The sequence below is a fragment of the Camelus dromedarius genome, chromosome 16, assembly GCF_036321535.1.
Source record: "Camelus dromedarius isolate mCamDro1 chromosome 16, mCamDro1.pat, whole genome shotgun sequence".
Lineage (NCBI taxonomy): Eukaryota > Metazoa > Chordata > Mammalia > Artiodactyla > Camelidae > Camelus > Camelus dromedarius.
In genome coordinates this window covers 25,937,363-25,957,324 of record NC_087451.1, presented here as the reverse complement: position 1 = coordinate 25,957,324, position 19,962 = coordinate 25,937,363, and the positions used below count along the sequence as shown (strand labels likewise).

The 19,962-nt window shown below is 59.3% G+C and overlaps 1 protein-coding gene across 4 annotated transcripts; it reads left to right on the top strand.

The window, feature by feature from the left end:
* Positions 1-248: 248 nt before the first annotated feature.
* On the top strand, positions 249-19,923 carry DRC3 (dynein regulatory complex subunit 3). 4 transcript variants are annotated; one of them, XM_010993600.3, is made up of 14 exons: positions 249-539; positions 881-967; positions 3,545-3,706; positions 5,752-5,868; positions 8,135-8,301; positions 11,090-11,236; positions 11,576-11,695; positions 12,103-12,215; positions 12,998-13,172; positions 13,963-14,094; positions 15,676-15,746; positions 16,887-17,010; positions 18,799-18,930; positions 19,120-19,923. In XM_010993600.3, the coding sequence occupies exons 3-14, from the start codon at positions 3,550-3,552 to the stop codon at positions 19,231-19,233; spliced, it is 1,569 nt and encodes a 522-aa protein (XP_010991902.1). In that variant the 5' UTR covers positions 249-539; positions 881-967; positions 3,545-3,549; the 3' UTR covers positions 19,234-19,923. The 4 variants fall into 4 exon arrangements, with proteins under 4 accessions (XP_010991902.1, XP_031323317.1, XP_064350898.1 ...); XM_031467457.2 differs by lacking the exons at positions 16,887-17,010; positions 18,799-18,930; positions 19,120-19,923 and having other exon boundaries at positions 13,963-14,300; positions 14,381-15,701; XM_064494828.1 differs by lacking the exons at positions 249-539; positions 16,887-17,010; positions 18,799-18,930; positions 19,120-19,923 and adding an exon at positions 560-800 and having other exon boundaries at positions 13,963-14,300; positions 14,381-15,701.
* Positions 19,924-19,962: the final 39 nt, after the last annotated feature.

Below are 19,962 nucleotides of genomic sequence, written 5' to 3'. Positions count from 1 at the left end.
GTCCTTACTGTCACTGGACAAGGGACGAGTCAGTCACTCAAGTAGTAGTGGGGAGGGGGAGGGGCTAGTGAGATGCCTACCCATACAAAGTGCCGATTGGACAAACATTTGTTTTCTCTTCAGCTGGTTGGTGCTGGGAGGCTTTCCCCGCCCAGAAATGTGATCACGTGGCCGTCAACTTTCACCCAGGATGTCTACCAGCTGACTTCCCCTTAGCAACGGAATGCGGCTCTAGGTTCCCCTAGCAACCGGGCGGAGCGCTAGCAGCCCGCGGCCGACGGTGCTGGAGACGCTGAGAGCCGGGGGCCCAGAGGTTGCAGGAGGACCAGCGAGGGCGGCGCTCTGACCTTTTCCCGGAGGAGCCCGCCGGCCTGTCCCACCTGGAGGAGGACGTCCAGGCCCCCTGGCAGCCACCTCTCGGACACACGCGGGTGCCGACTTTCGGGCCTCGCGGGGAGAGGAGCTGAGGACGCTTTTACTCCGGGCGCAGACCCCCAAGAGACCTCTGAAAGCCCATCCCCGCCTCCGGACAAGGAGAGGTACCCGGCCCACCGATACCTCTTCAAGAGGGCATCACTGACCCTCCGTCTGACCTCTCAGCTGTCGTTAACTTGTTGCCATGTGAAGGGTTTTGGCTTGGAGCGTGGACACCGAGTCCATGTCCGCCTCTTGTCGGCAGCTCCCTTCCGGGGCTCAGTTTCCCTGTCTGGGAAGTTAGGGCAGCAGGGCTGCCTTCTCCAGAGCGGACCTGTAATTCAATAATGCGTGTGCACCAGCACGCAGTGAGCACTCGGTCAATGGTTGGTTTTCTCTTATTAATTCTGGGCCAGTAGGGGCTGTATTTTTCAGGTCCAGTTGATCCTAAATTCTTGTTTCACAGGGCAATTCTGGATCTGGTTCTCCGTGAGGAGACTACTCCATTGACTCCCAGCTGCTTTCCCGCCTTCTACAGGAGCATTCTTGTCAGGCAAGTCAACAGGAACCCCAGCTGGGTGGTAAACTATTGATAAAGTCCCCTTAGGGGAGGAGTGTTCAGGCCTCGCCCTGACCCTGAACAGCCTTGAAGAACAATGATGGTCCACAGTGCCTGGGCAGAGTCGAGTCCTGCTTCTGCGGTAGACTCTATGCGTCACCTTGGGCTAGTTGACCTTTCCGACTAGCTTCTGTTTTCTTATCGGAAAACTGCAGGCGGTTGGTCCTTTGTATAAGTTCAGTCCAAGGCCTCTCAGAGCCACCACCCTAGCACCTCTTCTCAGAACAGCAGCAGAGTGAGCTTCTCAATGTTGAAGTCTGATTACGTCCCTGCCCTTGTTAAGCCCCAGGAGCTTCCCGGGGGTCATAGGATAACAACAACAGTCCTGTAGGCCTCTCCAGCCTCACATTGCTTCAACCACAGTGCAACCCGACTCCTCCTGTGTCCCTAGGGCCCTCAGTGTGCAAACCCTCTTCCTTCTCTCTGGCTCATCCTCCAGGTCTCAGCTGGGTCCCTAATGTGCACTGTCACAGTTCCTCACATGATAAACTTGTCATGGTTCATAATTAAAGATTTGTGTGATTGATTCAGGTCTGAAACAGAGAGAAGATCTGTTTTATTCCCAGCCTGTAGTGACCCCTCATTACACATACGGGAGTTAAATAAAAGATCTTAAGCAAATGCAGGGGTGAGGAACTGTCCATCTTTCACAGATGGGAAATCAAAGGCTTCCCCAGTGAACTAAGAGGTGAAGTTAGTTGCCAAAGGATGCATGGTCAGAATCCACGCCCCCTGCCCAAGTGTGCTTAACCAAGAGTGTGCATAACAGCTCTTCCACGTGACTGTTGGGCCCAACTGAAAGCAAGCTTGACCTGTCACAGGGGCCAGGCCTTGGTGGACTGGGACTGGCAAGAAGTCAGCCAAAGCTTTGAAATAAGAATTAAGAACCATTTCCCAAAGCACAGCACTTTTCTTTAAAAAAAGGACAAACACTTTCAGGCAACATCTGCCAAATACAGCACATAGAAATTTCCCCAAAGACAAATTGTTGCCAAGTTATGGGAAATCTTAGGAAAAGATTGTTTCAAGAGAGTGGGGCGATGGAGAGAGGTAGGCGGAGGACTGGAAGCATCTTTGGGAGTTGCATTGATCACCCTAAGGAGTTGGAGCTAGTGTGGAGAGACTGGAGAGAACAGGATAGAAGGCGCCGGAGGAGGAGGGGGAAGGGGAGGCTGTGCCTCCTCTGGGGCAGGAGGAAAGGACACGCCACAGTTACAGACACTGGCGCAGTTGATCAGGGACATTCTGGAAACAGAATACTCACATTTGCATAAGCTGCATTGCAAGGGGTGGGGGTGGGGGAGGGCAGTGGGGCAGTGAGACCAGGTGGCAGGGCTGCCAGGCCCACCCAGTTTGCAGTGGACGCCATCAGCCCAATGCCAGGAGTCTCTCCAGCAGCACTCAGTGGGATAAGACACAGAACTCAGGGGCTGCCTAGCCTCAGGGACCAGCAGAACAGAGAGGCCTGGCTGCTGGGGACACAGGGGGGTACAAAGGCAGTCAGTGAACCCACAGGGCGGTGGGGACAGGCTGGGCAGCAGAGGAAGGGCTGAGTCTGTAGAGGGTCTGGGAGGCAGAGTCGGGGCATTTCCAGTAAATCACACCCTCCTGCAGGGTCCAGCTCTTCCGGGTGCTCTCTCTAATGGGGCTGGTAAAGATGGAACCAGGTCAGGGTGCCCAGGCTCCCCAGGACTGGGACTCTTGTGCCCACAAGTGACCCACTCCACACACCCCCTTTGCCTCAGTGTCTCAGCCAAATCCCTTGGCAACAGGCGCCTAGTGGGGTGAGTTTAAGGAAGACAGGGCTGAATGTGCGAAGTCAGGACAGTCCCAGGGGCCTGAGATTTGGGACCTGTGTCAGTCTGTCCATCCTTCATCTCTTTTCCTCGATGTGTATTCCCATATCTGCTTCTGTCTGTCCGCCTTGACCCCCTCTCACTCTCACTTGACCGAATGCCTGGCCTGCCCCTGGCTCAAGCAGCGGTTCTGAGGGCACCTTCATCCTGCGGCTCCAGGAAGGACCAGCTCCAGTCAGCATCCACCAGCATCCCCCACCACAGCTGCTCACAGACACGGCTGCCTGCAGGCAGTGATGTGCTCAGGGACGGGGCGCCATGGCTGGTTGGCCCGGCTGGAGCCGCCAAGGATCATTGTTAGGGGTTGTTGTCAAGAAACCTCCAAGGGAGAGGGAGGCGTGGAAATTCAGAGGCCGAGATGGGCACGGCTGCGAGGACAGCTGAGCTCTGGAGGCTGAGGAGATGGGTGTGTACGCCAGGGCCAGGGGCACAGCTGTGTTATGGAGCCAGGGGATGCTCTCTTGTGGGTCGGCACCAGGTGGGACACTGCTGGGGCCCTGGAGCAGCCCCAGTACCGCAGCCAAGGGTTGGGGTGCCGCCTTCAGAGTGTCTGTGGCCGCCATGCCGCCCCACGATGGCGTGCAAAGACGCCAGGAGACCCGTCCTCCAAAGGAGGCAGGAGACGCGGCCTAGGGACAGACGTGGTGTTTTCCAGGGAGGATGCACCAGCTGTGCGACATGGAACCCAGGGTGATGGACGACGACATGCTGAAGCTGGCCGTGGGGGAGCAGGGCCCACGGGACGAGGCCGGGCAGCTGGCCAAGCAGGAGGGCATCCTCTTCAAAGACGTCCTGTCGCTGCAGCTGGACTTCCAGAGTGTGTATTCCGGGCGGGGCGGGCGCCAGGTGGGGTCGGTGGTCCGGGGTGGCCTTCGGCCCTGCCTGGGTTAGAAGGTGTAGGGCCAGCACAGACGGCTTGAAAACGAGATACTGAGTGTTGGTAGCACGTGAACACCTACAGCACCCCCACCTCTGAGTAAGAACAAGAAAGGGGCAAGTTCTCCCACTCCAACTCTAGGAGAACTCCGAAGGCCACGCTGTCTCCACCACATCTCCACCCTGGCTCCTGGGAGCAGGGTCCCCAGCGGGGGAACCTAGGAGGGTGGTCCCATGGGTCAGGCTGCAGGGCGAGGACATGCTGGGGAGCAGCTTCAGAGAAGGGGTTGGAAACAGCAGGGACAGGGGCCCCCCAGTCCCCTTCTGTGAGACGGGGTGGCTGCAGCCCCATTCTGGGCACTGGGTGGGAGGACGAGACAAGGTAACAGAGGCCTGGCTTGCTCAAGGAGGGGGCGCAGGAGGAAGCGGGAGAGGTGGGCAGAGGTCCTGTCCCTGCTCTGTCCCGGGCCTCCACGTCAGCCTGCTGGGTCATCCAGTTGACAGCAAGGACATCCTAAGTCAGAGCTGGGGACTCGGCGGTGCCCAGGGCAGGCCCGGAGTTGCAGAGTGGGGAGGGCCCTGCGCCTCAGCCCCCTCGGCATGAGAGGGCCAAGGGGCACAGAGTGGGTGTCCGGGCGCTCCCTGCTTCCCTGGCCCCACCTGCCGCTCGGGTGCCGTTTCTCAGGCACTGTGATGCCAGGTGCTGTTCTGAGCACCAGGGCGTCAGCTGTGAACAAGACAACCTGTCCTCGTGCCGCTCACCATCTGGGGAGGGGGACACAGAAGATAAAGAAGGAAAATACAGTGTGTCCAAGAGGTCCCGTGTGCCCTGGAGAAAAATAAGCAAGGAGAGGAGAAAAGGGGAGTTGGGGTGTGGTGTTTTGTTGGGGGGTCAGAGGCCCCACCAAGAAGGTGACAGTTGAGCAAAAACTAGGAGGAGGTGAGGACAGGAGCCACGTGGGGATCCGGGGAAGGCGGTCCAGGCAGAGGGAACAGCCAGCCAGGCCTCTGAAGCACGGGGGTTGGGGGTGGCTGGTGTCACTCCAGGAAACCCGGCTCAGCGAGCTGGGGACAGATGCCATCTCACCTGGCCCCGCAACCGGGGCCCTGGGTCACGGAGCCGCTGTCCACCGGCCCGGGGAGGGCAGCGGCACCCTAAGTGAATGTTGAAAACGCTGCCCGAGTGTGTGCTTGTTAAAAGCAATTTTTTTAACCCCTTTCACTTTTATATTATTTCAGTTCTTTTAATAAGCATAGTCTCATTTTATAAGTTTTGGATATCATTACAAAAGCAAATATAGAAAAAAGGGACAGGTGAACAGCAGAGCTCTGGGGCTTCTAGGAAAACTGGACACGCTCAGGGCTGCCTGCCTGGCTCAGCGGCCGTGGCCTCAGGCACTCGGTGACACTGGGAAGCTGTCTCCGCCATGTGAGCAATTTATCCCCTCCCCATGTGCAGACACCTGGGCCCCGTCTTTCTGTCCCTCGTGTGCCTGCAGGTGTTCCTTTGGGTATATACACCGCAGGTCTTTGCAAACAGAATCCAAGTAGAGAAACTGCAGGGTCAAAGGGCACAGTATTTCTGCCTACGAGGCCAAGCACCCTCCAAACTGATCAACTAGCTGCCTGGCCGCCCTGAGGCCTTGATTCTATTTGTCACCCTGCGGAAGGAAGGAGGGGCCCTGCCTGTGCCCTGTGTCCTGAGCCCAGGCGTTCCGAGGGCAGCTGAGTGAATCCCTGACCAGACGGCCAGTCCCTTGCACCCTGTGGTGTGCCCATGAGCCACCGGGACCGCAGCACCGACGGGGACTTGGAGCTCCGCAGTGCTGGCCCACACATCCAGGGCCCCCGCACACTTCTGGGACGTGGGGAGCTCTGGGGCCTGTCACATGGTTAGCATTGGTCATCCAGCCCCCAGACGCTGGTGCTGAAATCCCGACCCTGACCCTGACCAGAAGCAGCACAGCGTGTGCCCTGTTGTTTCAGACATCCTGCGCATAGACAACCTCTGGCAGTTTGAGAACTTGCGGAAGCTGCAGCTGGACAACAACACCATCGAGAAGATCGAGGGCCTGGAGAAGCTCACTCGCCTGGTCTGGCTGGGTGAGGCCCTGGCGTCCCCCACAGCCCACCGTGAGCCCCGGTGTCCCCCTAGTCCACTGTGAGCCTCGCTCCCCTGGTCTGGCTGGGTGAGGCCCCGGCGTCCCCCCAAGTCCACGGTGATGCCCACCAAGCCTGCCCCCGGCAAGGTTCTGGCTCAGCTTAGCCCTGGCAGCAGGAGCTCCCTCTGTTGGGAGCAAGGAAGCTGCTCTCAGAAAGCCTGGGCCCGTGCTGGGACAGCCCAGGCGGAACATTCTGCTCCCACCTGTCAAATGTCCCATCGTGGGAGGGGGTCAAGGGAGCAGCCTGGGCTCCTGGTTACCCTAGACTCAGGCTGACAGATAACCGTGGGCCCCAGATCACACCAGCAGTAACCATCTCAGCGCTAGTGTGCACTGACGACTCTGCCTGCTAAGCTGGGCCTGTGTGCTTCCTGTGTGAGGTCCCCTGACCTACCCAGCAACCCCACTGTAGAGAGGAGCACACTGAGGTCACAGCAAGCAGCGGGCCAGGAGCTCCCAGCACTTCGTCTCATTTAGCCCTCACAGCAGTCCTCGGGGGCTCCGAGAGGCCAGGGCATGCACCCCGAGCTCCATGACCCAGAAGCAGCAGGGCTGGGACAGACCCATACCTGTCTGACCCCAAAGCCCACGTTCAGTCCCTCCTGCCAGGCTGCTTCCCATTAACGGGCAGCCTGGGGCATCGGTGCGCCTCCCAGTTTACAGAACACCCCCAGCTCCGATGTACGGCCACCAGCCCACAGCAGCCCCACAGGCTACCACGTCACAGACCCAGAGGATGAGAGGCTGAGGGCCTCAGAGCTGAGTGTACCTGCGGCAGAGGCCGACCGCAGCCAGGGCTCCTGGCAGCTCTGCCCAGGACAGCCCCTCCCAGAAACCCACTGAGGCTGAGTCCTGGGCTTGGCCCACCTGCATCAACAGAAAACAGAGGAGAGGGTGCTGGATCAGCCCGGACCCTAAGCCACAACCCTTCTGAATGCCAGGCTTTTAGGCAAGCTGTCTCTCAGACATAAAACCGGGCCCACAGGTCCCCATGAGGTGCCCCTGTGACGCCCAATGTCCTGTGCCATTGGGTGGAGAGCCGAAGGGGAAAGTTCTGGTAAGAGGTCAGGCAACCCCCTCAGAGAGCCAGCAGCCCACCTTTGTCCAGCTCTGGCACTAGTCACCCAGGGAGGGCGGGGTCCCTGGGATGCAGGAGTCGGGGTAGGGAGAGGGTGCTGGATGGTTCAGCACAGCACCCCCGGCACACACAGGCCCTGCTGGTGGCCACCTGCAGCCAGCCATCCCAGGGCTAAGGGTGAGCCGCAGCCAGCTAATACAGACCCCCAAAAGCTGAATGCTCACATCTCGTCCCAACTTTACATTCAGGGATGTCCTATTGGGAGCTTGAAATTGGCCACAGTGGGAGTATTTACAACAAAGGATTTAGCAAGCACTACAGATCGGGGCCTTTCCCAGCACACCTGCAAAGATTGCAGCCAGGCTGCGCGGAGGGAAAGGAAGGGGCAGGCGTGGTGTTGGCAGACTCCGGTGCGGGTCCCAGCCTGTTTTGTACAAGTTACTTCACCCTCTGAACCTCAGTTTCTTTATATGCTGTGGATCTTGGGCACACCACCAGGCCTCTTTGAATCCTCGTTTCCTTGTCCATAAGGTGCAGGTGGTGACACCTGTGCTGTGAGGATTGAATGAGGAAATGCACTGGGAGGACCTGGCATGGGGGAAGGACAATAAATTGTCAGGCCCCACTGTTGGCAGGTGAGCATCCCCTGATGTGACAAGGAGGCTAAATTTAGATGTGAATAAACTGACTTCCTGAATCACCTTTAAATGTGACAGCTTATCTGAACACTCATGAAAAGTTCCCAGTCTGGGCCTCTGGGCCACGGGTGTTCAGGACAGGGTGGCAGCCCCAACCCCAACCAAGCCCCCAAACCTGCAGTGGGGAGAGAGCAGTTTTATTCCCAAAGATGTGACTTGAGCTAGAGAAGGTCTGACGTCTCAGCTGGGGTTGGGGCTGGGGTTTTGGGTGGGGGTGGGGGCGAGCCAGCAGTGGCACAGCTGGAAGGGAACTGTCACCCCCACCCCAAGATGCACTGCTCTGACCTGCCAGTGAGTTTCTACCCCAGAACAGGGCAGCGTAGACCTGAATCCCGGCCCGGAAGCTGAGCGGCCAAGCTGGCGAGGGCACGGAGCTGCGGGGGGACGGTCACCCCCAACCCAGGCCCAGACCCCACGGCCCTCTTCCGCAGACCTGTCCTTCAACAACATTGAGACCATAGAGGGGCTGGACACGCTGGTGAACCTGGAGGACCTGAGCCTGTTCAACAACCGAATCGCCAAGATCGACTCTCTGGACGCCCTGGTCAAGCTGCAGGTTCTGTCCCTGGGCAACAACCGGATTGGAAACCTGATGAACGTGAGCGCGGGGCCGGCGGGCGTGGCCAGTGGGCGTGGCCAGTGGGCGGGCGTGGCCTGGAGCGGGGCCGGCGGACAGGGCTGGGTTGAGGGCGTGGCCGGCGGGCCGAGGCTGAGCTTCCAGACCCTCCCTTTTTCCTGGAGCAGCCGGAAATCCAGGTTGGATGACATTTAGACACTATTCTAACCCATGAGAGCCCATCTGTGGGTCCCAGTGTGTGCCTCTGCCTCGGTGGAGTCTCCCCTTCCCTGCGCCCCACACTCTCTCGCCCCACAAACGTTTGCTGAGGGGGGATCTATTGGCCTGAGGCCTCTGGCCTGTGCTCAGTGGGCACAGAGACAGAAGGTCCCTCGTGGGTGCCCAGCAGACACCCTAATCAAGACGCAAGGAGACAAGACGCCACCCCGGGTGCCAGGGGTGTGTGTGCTGGGGGTGGGCAGAAGTCACTGGTCACTGGGTGAAGGCGGGCTTCCCCTGCACACCCCACAACAGGTCTGCAGCAGCGAGCTGGGGGTGTGGCAGCGTCTGTAAGGGTCCTGTGTCAGAGGTGACTTTTCCAGACAGCTCCTGGGCAGGACCATGCTGGGACCTGCTCCCCCAGCTGCCGGTCAGTCCTGGGGGCTTCCAGCACCTTTCAAGCTCCTTTCCCCCTTGGGTCAGTCATGTGGCTTGGGGGCCACACCCAAGCTGCACACCCTGAGCCTCGAGCCTGCTGGCCTCAGTTTCCTCATCTGTAAAATGAAGATAATGGCTGTGACCCACCTGCCAGGGATTGACTGAGGTGATGCACTTCAAGGCACTTCACTCAGAGTCTGAGGCAACCCTGCTGTGGGTGCCCCTCCCCTGACCTTGGCCGTTCTCCCATCCCTATCCCCCTTTCCGGGGGTTGCTGGGTGCCAGGTGGTCCACCATGAATACGGGAGAAACAGGTGGAGAGAGGAAGGAAGAAGCTGCCAGCGGTCCTGAGATCAGATCTCAGTGCTCTGAGACCCCTGGACCTCGTCACCTAATCAGGTGACTTGACCCAGAGAGCCCTGACTTAACCTACAAGCCTGAGCGTCTCTGGTGGTAGCCCTTATCTGCACAGTGTCTCTGACATCTAATGGCAGACTTTCTTATTTATTTCCTAAGCTTGCTTTAATACCTGTTTATTGCACTAAAAACAAGCAGGCATTTGGGCAGAACTCAGGGCATGCAAGGAGGAGCCCCACTCCTGACCTTCGTCCCTGCGTCCCCTTCCAGAGGCCATAGCTGCTTCTCAATTGCACGTGTGTCTTTCCAGGCATCTCGTGGCTTAAATGTTTTGCATGATTGTCACGTGCGACCAGATGCCCTCTCGGCGCCTGCCTCTGGTTGGCCCCGGTCCTCCCAAGTTGGCAGTCCCCCTTCTGTCTGACGTTCTGGGGGGGACTTTCCTAGCCCCCTGCGAGGGTGGACCCTGAGGTGGTTTCCAATCTCTTGCCGGTACATGCAGGCTTTAACAATGCCCTTAACAGGCACTGGACAAGCCCATCTGTAAGATACGTTCCTAGAGGAGGACTGCTGGGTCTGAGGGCGTGTGCCCTTGTTATTTTGACAGATCTTGCCAATTGCCCTCTGCAGAAGTGGGACCATTTATAAACCCACCAGCAGTTACCAGAAGGCCTGTCCCCCTCACCATCCACAACACCCTTTGTCATCAGACCTTTCTCTCCTTGATGATCTAAAAGATGAAAAATGGAATCTCATTGGAAGAGCTCTTAAAACTTAAATCACATCCCGACACCCCCACTCGATGTACACTGAGAACCCCAGTGACTTCCAGTCCTTCAGACAAGACTCAAACTCTTGGCAGCAGCCTCTGAGGTCTTAGGTCTTGTTTTCCCCCACCCTTCCCCAACCAGCTGCAGCCTCCCTGGCCTTGCTGGGCTCTTTCCTGCCTCAGGGCCTTTGCTCGTGCTATTTTTGCTTCTGGGAATACACTCGCCCCTGCTGTTCCTTGGCTGCTCCCTCAGGCCTCAGAGACCCGAGCCCTACCTGAAAACTTCCCGTCATTGTCTCTCGTGCCCCCTCTTTGAGTTCTTGTAGCACTTACGCTGAACAGTAATGATTTTACTTACTTTTTAAAACAGTCTGGCTCCCTGCCTTTAGAATGTAAGCTCTTGCTCTAAAGGCTTTGTTTCCTCTTGTTTCCCCAAAGTCCAGCACGTGTCTGAGGCCTGGCAGGTGCCTAACGATGCTTGTTGAACGAATAAACAAATGACAAAGAAATTGTCCAGAACAGCTCACGAGGTTTCTTCTCTCCTCTTTTGCGTAGCACAGGAGACGCTGTCAAATGAAACTCTAGTGGTCTTATTGGCCTGCCCCGTTTTGCTAAGAACAGAGCAAAGGGAGAATAAACAGCGGCTGGTGGACCTCCCACCAGCTGGTCCAGGCTAACTTAGATCAGGTTCCATGTAACTAAGAGCTTCGGGCCTCACAGCACTTTGCAGCTGGAAGAGACCTCCCCTGTGAGAGTGGTGGTGGTGAGCACAGCCGGGCCGTCTGCAGAGGGGCTGGGGGCCTCTTCTCAGTGATGGTCCCTGCACACACAGTGCCCTCGGCCTCATTCTACAGGTAGGGAAGTTGAGGCTCCCGGCTGGGAGGCGGCTGGCCCGGGGCCCACAGTGAGGGTGTGAGCCCAGGCCTGCTGACCCAAGACCTCGGTCCTGCCATCCAGCCCGGGGCCCCAGCCCCCCTCCCCCGTCCCTGCACCCAGCGCTGGTGGAGGCTGGAGGAGGCGGGCGGTGTCTCTCCCCTCCTCCTGCAGATCATCTACCTGCGGCGGTTCAAGGACCTGAGGACGCTGAGCCTCGCAGGGAACCCCATCGCCGCGGCGGAGGATTACAGGATGTTCATTTGTGCCTACCTTCCCGACCTTGTGTACCTGGACTTCCGGCGCATCGACGACCACACGGCAAGTGTCTCCCTCTGGTGTCCCAGCTCCGCGGCTCAGTCTTCAGGCCCCGGGTGTCAGGGAAAGGGGGAGAGATCAGGGTGCTGCGTTCACGGGAGAGAGCAAGGGCGGCCCCTGCTAGACCTGCGTCTGTCGGGCGATTCCTGCAGGATCCCCCGCCCGCCTGTGTTGCTTCCCCTCTCCCCCTGGTCCTTCGCTAGTCCCCCTAGACTCAGAATCTGAGCACCACGCACACCGCCCCCCATCCGCGGCTGGAAAGGCCCAGCACGGCCGAGGCCAGCGAGGCTGGGAGGGACCCCATGTCCCCTGGGAATGATGCCCTTCCTGCTCCCCCAACAGAAGGAGCTGGCGGAGGTGAAGCACCAGTACAGCACAGATGAGCTGAAGCACCAGGAGAACCTGATGCAGGCCCGGCTGGAAGACGAGCAGGCCCGGCGGGAGGAGCTGGAGGAGCACAAGGTTGGGGGGAACGCTGGCAGGAGGACCCGGCTCCCCACCCTTCCCTGCCCCACCAGGGTCATGGGGCCAATGCTGTCTTTTGATTGCAAATATGCTGCCCAGCGTCACCTGGCTCTGGTGGAGCCAGCCAGTCCCTGCCTCCCTCTGCCCGACTGCCCCCGGGCTCCTCCAGCACGCGGGGCAGAGACACTGCGCCTAGCAATCTATCAGAGTAGCCCCTTCCCTTAAGACCCCTGGGAGGTCTGCCACGGCCTCCCCATGGCCCTCCCTCCAGCCGGACGGGGCCAGCCCCATTCAGTTTTCTGCCTCTGGACCTTCCCTGCCCAGCCTTCCTCGAGGGCCAGGCGCCCACAGCCCGGTGCCCAGCACAGGGCCCCGCCCAGGGAGCCCCCGTGTCTCTGATGCAGGCTGCCTTCGTGGAGAACCTGAACGGCTCCTTCCTGTTCGACAGCATGTACGCCGAGGACGTGGAGGGCAGCAAGCTGGCGAGCCTGCCCGGCGTGGCCGAGCTCATGGAGACATATCCTTCCAGGCCCCGGGGAGGCCCTTCCACTCTGGGCCCCGGTTCCCCACCCTCGGGGCAGTGATGGGCTGAGCTGCCGGGGGACTCGCCGAGTGTCTGGTCGGCGGGGCCCAGGGTGCCGAGCTGGAGACTGACGGAGGTGTCTGTGGCGTAATCCCCATTCCCCACATTTACCAGTCCCTGCTGCACGCTTGGCATCCAGGATTTATAACTTCAACCCGCCGCTAGACGGATCCTGTCTTGTAGCTGGGGACACTCAGCTTGGAGAGGGTGGCTTGTCAGGGCCCCACAGTTCGGAGCTGTGGGCTGAGAACCTGGTCCTCTCTCCCAGAGGACGCCACCAGCACCTGCCACCGATTGCAGCTACGCTGCGGGCTGAGGGACCAGGACAGACTCAGGATGGGCAGCAAGTCACAGTGGCCGGGGAGAGAAACCTGCTCCTAAGCACCACTGCTCCTGAGATACCAGTGGTGGGGGCTGCCCTCCTGGCCTGTCTGTCACCCGCAGCTGGGTCACTTGGACAGAGGTGCCCCAGAGACAAAACACTGCCCAGCTTCCAGCCCCTTCTGGCCCCTCCCGGTCCCTCCGAGTCTCCCCTCTGCTCCGTTGCCTCCTCCCTCAAGGCAGCTCCGGGTCCTGAACCCCTCAGCCTGAGGTTGCCCCACCGCGTTATTCTCCAAATCCCAACCCAGGAGCTACCTCCACCCTCGTCTGCACCCCCCACCAGCCTACCTGTCTCCTGCCCCCAGCAGCTGCGAGCTTCCTTGACAGCCACACACCTACAAGGACAAGTTCGTCATCATCTGCCTGAACATCTTTGAGTACGGCCTGAAGCAGCAGGAGAAGCGGAAAGCGGAGCTCGACACCTTCAATGAGCGTGTCCAAGAGGCCGTCCAGGAGAACCAGGCACAGGGCAGACACAGGACTGCCGAGTTCGAGGAGAAGCACTTGCTGGTAGGCTTCCCCCCCATCCCCCGCCTCCTGCCGCAGACACCCACCTGCCATCGGCCTGGCCCCTGCACCTTGGGGACCCGAGACCCAGGGGCACAGTCCCCACTTACAGAGGTCACGTGCTCAGCGCAGAGCCAAGCTTGGGCTCCCGCCGGTACCACCCAGCCATGCTGGGTCACTCTGTTGACACTGTGTCTGGTGGCCAAGTCCCCAGGCCCCTCGTTAGTGAGTGGCTGGTCCTGGGGGCCGGGCTCGGACCCACGTGCTTTCCAGCCCATGGGCACCCACTCATCCCAGAGGGACCTGCATCTGCTCACCCCCCGGGGTGCTGTGTGGGCCTCTCCCCTGTGTGTCTGCTCCAGGCCTCCAATCAGAGCCTCCCGAGTCGCCAGTCCCACTGTGAGCCCGGACCTCGCAGACACCACCTAATCCCAGGCTTTGTGAAGCCCAGGCAGGCTCTCTGCCCCTGCACCTGAGGAAACAGGAGTTTAGAGAATGGAAGAGGCTCACTCAAGGTCACACAGTGACTCAGACAGACCCCAGTTCAGGTCCCGCTGACTCTGAAGCCATCACTCCTCTCCAGGCCCAGTAAGACATCGTGCTGATGCACCAGCGAGCAGGGCGTCTGCTCCGACGGCCTACAGGCATGGAGGGGGCAGAGCTGACACTGGAACTTGGGCAGCCCAACTCCAGCATCCAAGTTCTTACCCACAAAACCACATTGCCACCTGTCACTACAGTAATTATAGTTACTCTTAGGTGTGGATTCCTAAAGCACAGCTTTTGTCCCCAGAGTTTAAGTACCATCCGTGGCGAGTCCGAGCTGACCGACATTGAGACAAAGATAGCAGATCAGAGAGAGGACATCGCTGAGCTCTCCAACGCGCTCATGACGCTGGAGATGCAGCTGGTGGAGCAGCTGGAGGTGAGCGGGTCCCCGGGCACCGGTGCGACGTGGAGGCTCATTTGCAGGAACCCGCGCGCCAGCTGCGGCCTTCCCGGGCGCTCCCCTGCTGGAAACGTCGTGTGGCTCCCGGGCCGGGCTATAGCGTCCCTGCTCATCAGTCTGGGGTTTGCTTCCAATGCTTTCCAGTCACTGATATCACAAGTGGTCCTTGTGCAGCAGGAGAGGTGAGCTCATGTCTCTGGAATGTTCTCCCCATTGGGGAAGAGCCCAGACCTTCAGCTGGAAGAGGCTTTTTTTTAATTAGACCCAAGGTGCTGTGCAGGTGCTCGAAAACCAGCGGACCCAGCTCTGGACCCCAGTCAGGGATGAAACCAAGGCTCCCCACGCTGAGCACAGGAGCCCAAGACTGCTGCCTGAAGCCCCGGGCGGCCAGCCTGGCTGGTGGCTCAAGTCTGCAGCGTGGTGATGACCTGACCCTCCCCGTGCTGCCGCGGCTGGGCCCAGAGGCAGCACCTCATCAGTGGCTCCTGTGTCAACGACATGTCAGCCGCATCACAGGCCAGATGCTCGCCCCGCCAGGGAGGCTCCGGCTCTGCAGAAGGCTGCCACAGGGCGCCGGGAGGCTCAGGCAGCAGCGGCTCCCAGTCGAGCAGGGAGAGCTCCTTTTCAACATCAAAATTCCCCAGGATGCACAGCCAGCCATACTTGTATTACCAGCAGCCAAAAAGCTACTACATTATTTTTAGCAATCCTATATTTATTCATTACAAGAGTGTTGAGAAAAATGTAAGACTGGCTCGCCTGCAGATGGCCCTGACTCATGGACGGTCTGAGCCCTGTAGTCTGCGGTGGGTCAGGGCCTGACCATCCTGCAGGCTCACCAGGTGGCAGCCACCACCATGGCGTAGGGGAGCCTGGCTGAGCGCTGGGATGCTGCAGTGCAGGGGTGCCCTCGAGGAGGGAGGCGGGAGCCCTGCTGGCAGCCACACGTGCGTCTAGGGGAACAGCCAGCATTACCAAGAGTTTCCTCTCCACCAGGCACCTTGCCAAGCATTTTGGGTGAAGACCCCATTTATGCTTCACTGCAACCTCCTGAGACATGAACTGTGCAAAGGAAACCCATTTTATAGATGAAGACATCAAGGCCCCAGGAAGTTAGCCAACATTCCCAGAGTTCACACGGTGGTGGAGCTGGCAGGCAGCCTAGCTCTTAGCAACTCCCTCCTGTTTCTCTGGAGGTGAGGGAGGCAGATGCCACTGAGAAGCCCAGAGGAAGGGGAAGCTCTGTGTGCGTGTTGTGTGGGGACGACCAAGACAGGTGTTCCTGCAGAGACAGCAGTGCGTGCAAAGGCCTGGAGAAGGCACTGCACTAAACCTCCAGGGTGCTGAGCGAGGCACAATGGCTGGAGAGTAACGGCTGTGGAGAGCGGTCAGGACACAGCGTGCACCTGGGATGGTCGGGGGGGGTGTCTTTACCCTTAAGGTCTGCAGTCAGAGGAGGTGCCCGCTAAGTTGTAAGGAGCAGCTTCTGCTTTGGCGCTAGGTCAGTGGAGTTCGTGTCTGAATATACATGACAGCTGTGTTCTTTATTGTTTCCAGGAGACTATAAACATGTTTGAAAGGAACATTGTCGATCTGGTGGAACTCTTTATTGAAAATGTCCAAAGCCTATATCCTTTCCTCGGTGACCCTCCTGGGGAGGTGCTGTGGGCCCAGGGGGCTCTCCTGGCCTGGCCAGTGTCCCCGGCCTCCAGTAGGCTGGGGGAGGCACCTGCACGTGTAACAAAAGGCCCAGAGGGGAGTGCACCTGCACCGGCTAAGCAGGATGCGCCTTCCTGGTGGCCACGGTGGGGTGTCGAGCCTGCCAGTGCCCCAGACGTGCTGGCAGAGACAGCAACAAATCGGCATTTCATCACCAGACCTCGCTTTTTACCAGAAGTGCCTGTGCCCCGTTTGATTTACGGAAGATCTATATCTGTACCAAGAGGAGATTAGCAGGATCCTCTTTAGAGGGAATCTCTACCTTTGAAGAAGAAACCTCCAGGTTTTCACCAAGGAAATAGCCCACCTTCAGAGGATGGAGGTTTGACAACCAGTTGGAAAGTTCAAGGATAGCTTCCTGACCCTCAGCACAACAGCGCCTGGTTAGAGTGGACTCTAACTAGTTACTAGAGTGGCTCTGTGGGCCACTGCTCGCAGCAGAAGTTCTGGCATGTTTGTTCCCAAATGCCTGACCTCACCAGAAGACCAGACCCCAGACTCCCCCCGGCCCCTGTGCTGCAGGTGCACATGCCCTGGGGGAGGGCCGGCCTTGGTGCTGAAGACACTGACAAATCATTTATAACGAGGTCGATGGTCAGGTTAGAGGCCGACATTTGGGGCGTGACCAACCTTCTGCCACGGGAAGTCAGGGCCCTAAAGTTCACCCTAGAAGTCACCCCAGTCCTGCCCTCCTGGGCCCAGAGTCCCACAGGGACACAGAGGTATGGAGGCAGCTACCTGAGGAAGGTCCACTAGGTGAGGACCTGGGGGTGGGCCAGAGGGACCGGCTGGGAACATGGGAGGACATCCAGGCCCAGAGAATGGGGAGCGGTGGTTTTAAGAGGGGGTCTTTGGGTCACAACAGAGGGCGGGGAGCGCGCAGAAAGGGCTGGAGGGGAGATACGGCGGCGAGGAGGGACCCCGAAGGGTGTGAGGCAGGTGTGGCGGTGAAGAGAGGATGCCCGGGGGCCCTCGGGCTTCGCCCAGCACAGAGGAGGGGAGCCCAGCCTGCTCGCTCGACCCTGGTCACGGCTTAACTCACGCCGCACAATGGCTCAGTGCCGGGACCTAGAGAACCACCACCACGAGAAGCTCCTGGAGATCGCCATCAACATCTTGGAGAAGATAGTCAAGGGCGAGCTGGACGAGGACCTGCCAGACGACGTGCGCGCGGTGAGCGCGACTGGCGTGGGCGGGGTTGTGTCCTGGTGGGCGTGGCCGTGGCGGGGCGGGCGGGGAGCCGCATCCCCCTCCAGTCTCGGTTTCCTCATCTGCGAAGGGACAGTAACCCCCTTTGCAGGGCGGTCGGCGGGTGAAGGAAGCTAACAAATGAGGCACCTGTGGGCACTAGGGGGCCCAGCTAGGGAGCTGTGATAACCGAGTGCTTTCAACTTACCCACAGGCTGGCTTCCAAAAGCTCACTTCTGTGGGGCTTCCGGCACTTCCTAAGAGAGACCACTACAAATAGAGGTTAAGGCCTGAGGCTTCTCCGAAGGCCATCTCAGCCCCCGAGTTTGGCGAGCAGCACTGCTGGGGTCTCTGACCACCCCCCCAGTGATGAATGGCTGTGGTCGCAGTCAGCTCCGCCCACGTCTGCTCGCTCGCTTGTGGGGCTCGGGGTCTCCCACGCTGGGGGCCAGCAGCAGGTGTGCTGTGTCTCTGGGAAGGGTGCCTGCTCTCCTTCCTTCACCATACACTACCCCGTTCTCACCTCCCTCCACCTCCACGTCCCACCAAGTCAAGCTCCCAGCACCTTTTGCGGGCCCACTGGCCTTCCTGCCCTCCTCCACGAGGTCAGACACTTTGAAAGCCCAAACTGCATCCCAAGCTTTGCACAACACGCCCTGGTGGCTTCCCAGGGCTCCTGGAGTAATTCGTCACCGTGGTCCCAGACAGTGGTGCCCGCCACCCTTGTTTGCTCCTCTCAGCGCTGTTCTGGGGGCAGACACGCCCTTCCGCCAGGCCTGGCTCCTCATCATTAGACCTCAGCTCAAACGTCAGCTCTTTGGGGAGCCTTCCCTCATCACCTTCCGGAACACCCACCGTCTCCCCATCACAGTCCAGGCTGTCGTGTTTATGTTGATTTGCTCATAGGACTGTTCACACCGACACAGTAAGACAGGCGCCACTGAGGCTCCCTTTCACAGAAGAGGAAACTGAGGCACAGAGATGAGAGTCACCAGCCCACTGACACCCAGCGAGCGTCTCGGTGGTGGAGCTTGAACACGGCAGCCTAGAGCAGGACAGGTGTTCAGATGAGGGACTAGGGCCCCTGGTTTCTGCTTCTGTTATCGACAAGCACGTCGTAACAAGTCACGCTGACGACACCGCTCTGAACAGCCCTCACTTGCAGTTTCCCCCAAATGCACTTGACTGAAGAATACTTTTCGCAGAGATACTAACATCTCAAGATTCCACAGGCCATACTTTGGAGACGATTAGGTAACCACTCCTGAGGACAGACAAACCCACCCACACCCTCTCGACAACACCCTCGGGTCCTTGGTGACACCTGACTCAGGCGTGAACACCTGGAACCTGGTGGGGGTTGCCTCGCACATCACTGTACACAGCAGGGAACCAGGTGCGACCAAGGGGGCAGGGGCCCACGGGGAGCCCCGGTCCCCCTAGGTCTACATGAGGGGCAGTGGAGGGACCCATCGGTTTGTGGGGCCTTCTGTCCCCAGAGCAGCCCGAGCCCCGGGCTTCCCACCCGACGGGCAGATCTCAGGTAGGTCGGACCTGAGAACCACGGTCAGGACACCCAGAGCAGCCATCTGCCTCCTCCCTGGAAAGCTCGCTCCCAGACTCGAGGACTGCCCAGTGGCCGCTGGCCTCTGCCACGCTGGGGTGTGTGGTCCCAAAGACAAGCTGATGGGCCGTGAGGCAGCGACTGGTTCAGGGCCTGCCTCTGTGCTCAGGGCAGGGCCCTAGTCCTCACGGGCTCCTTCCCACTCCCAGCTCTTTGTCGACAAAGACACGATTGTTAATGCGGTCGGGGCATCCCACGACATGCACCTGCTGAAGATCGACAACCGGGAGGACGAGCTGGTGACCCGGGTCAACTCTTGGTGCACACACCTGGTGGACAAGGTGAGCGAGCGCACTTCCTCAGCAGGACGGAGGGGAGGGCACGGCTGCCGACACCAGCCCGGAGGCTGGGAGAGAGGGACAGACAGACGGACAGGGCCATTTCAGGAACTGCTTCTCCCTAGACGGACTCAGTAAGAGGTTCTTGAGTCCTCTGCCTGATGGGTGCCGGGCCGTGGTCTCTCCCCTCAGATTCACAAGGACGAGATGACAAGGAATCGCAGGCGCGTAAAGGAGATTATCCAGTACGGGGACCACGTGCAGGGTGAGCTGGACAGCCTGGAGTGTGGTGACATCCTGGACTAGTGCTGCGGCCATGCCAGCCTTCCCCACAAGAGGGGACGTGCAGATGCACAGAGAAATAAAGGATTGGGTCACCTTTCTTCTTCTTTAAAAAAGTAACCGGCATTCATGTCCACGTTTGGGCAGCTGGTGCCAGCTCAGAGCGATGTCCCAGGGCCAGGCTCCCAGCCATCCTGCCGCACCCAGGGCAGGAGGCCGCTGGCTGCTGGGGGGCAGAATGACGTGCACTCAGCCCCTGTCCCAGTCAGCCCACCCAGGTGGAAGCCGCAGGGATGCGAGACCCTTTGGAGAGCACAGCCAGGCGTCATCCATCATCCGTGAAGTGGGGACGTGACGGTACCTCCTCTGAGCACAGTCAGAGGGTGGGGAGAGGGGTGCTGGGCAAGGATGGGGGTCCTGCGAGCCTGGGCGCCTGAAACTCACAGACCCCTCCCGCTCCACCCTGGGCCCAGGCACCAGGAGAGCCTGCCTGCCACCTGGAGCCCTGCAAGTAAGTGGCTCCCTGAGCAGGAAGAGTGCACATCAGGTGGCCTTACTCAGGCTTTTAACCCAGGAACAACAAATATTTTCTATTTTCAAGAGTAAATCCTTTTTTCCTGAAACAGCAAAAAAATACAAACAGCTTGGACCAAAAATGACTCACTTTGAAAAGACTGATTAAAAACCAGGAAATAAAAAGCCTCAGGGCCGAGGGCCACCATTTCCCTGGTAGGAGGGCCCCACCACGCCGGG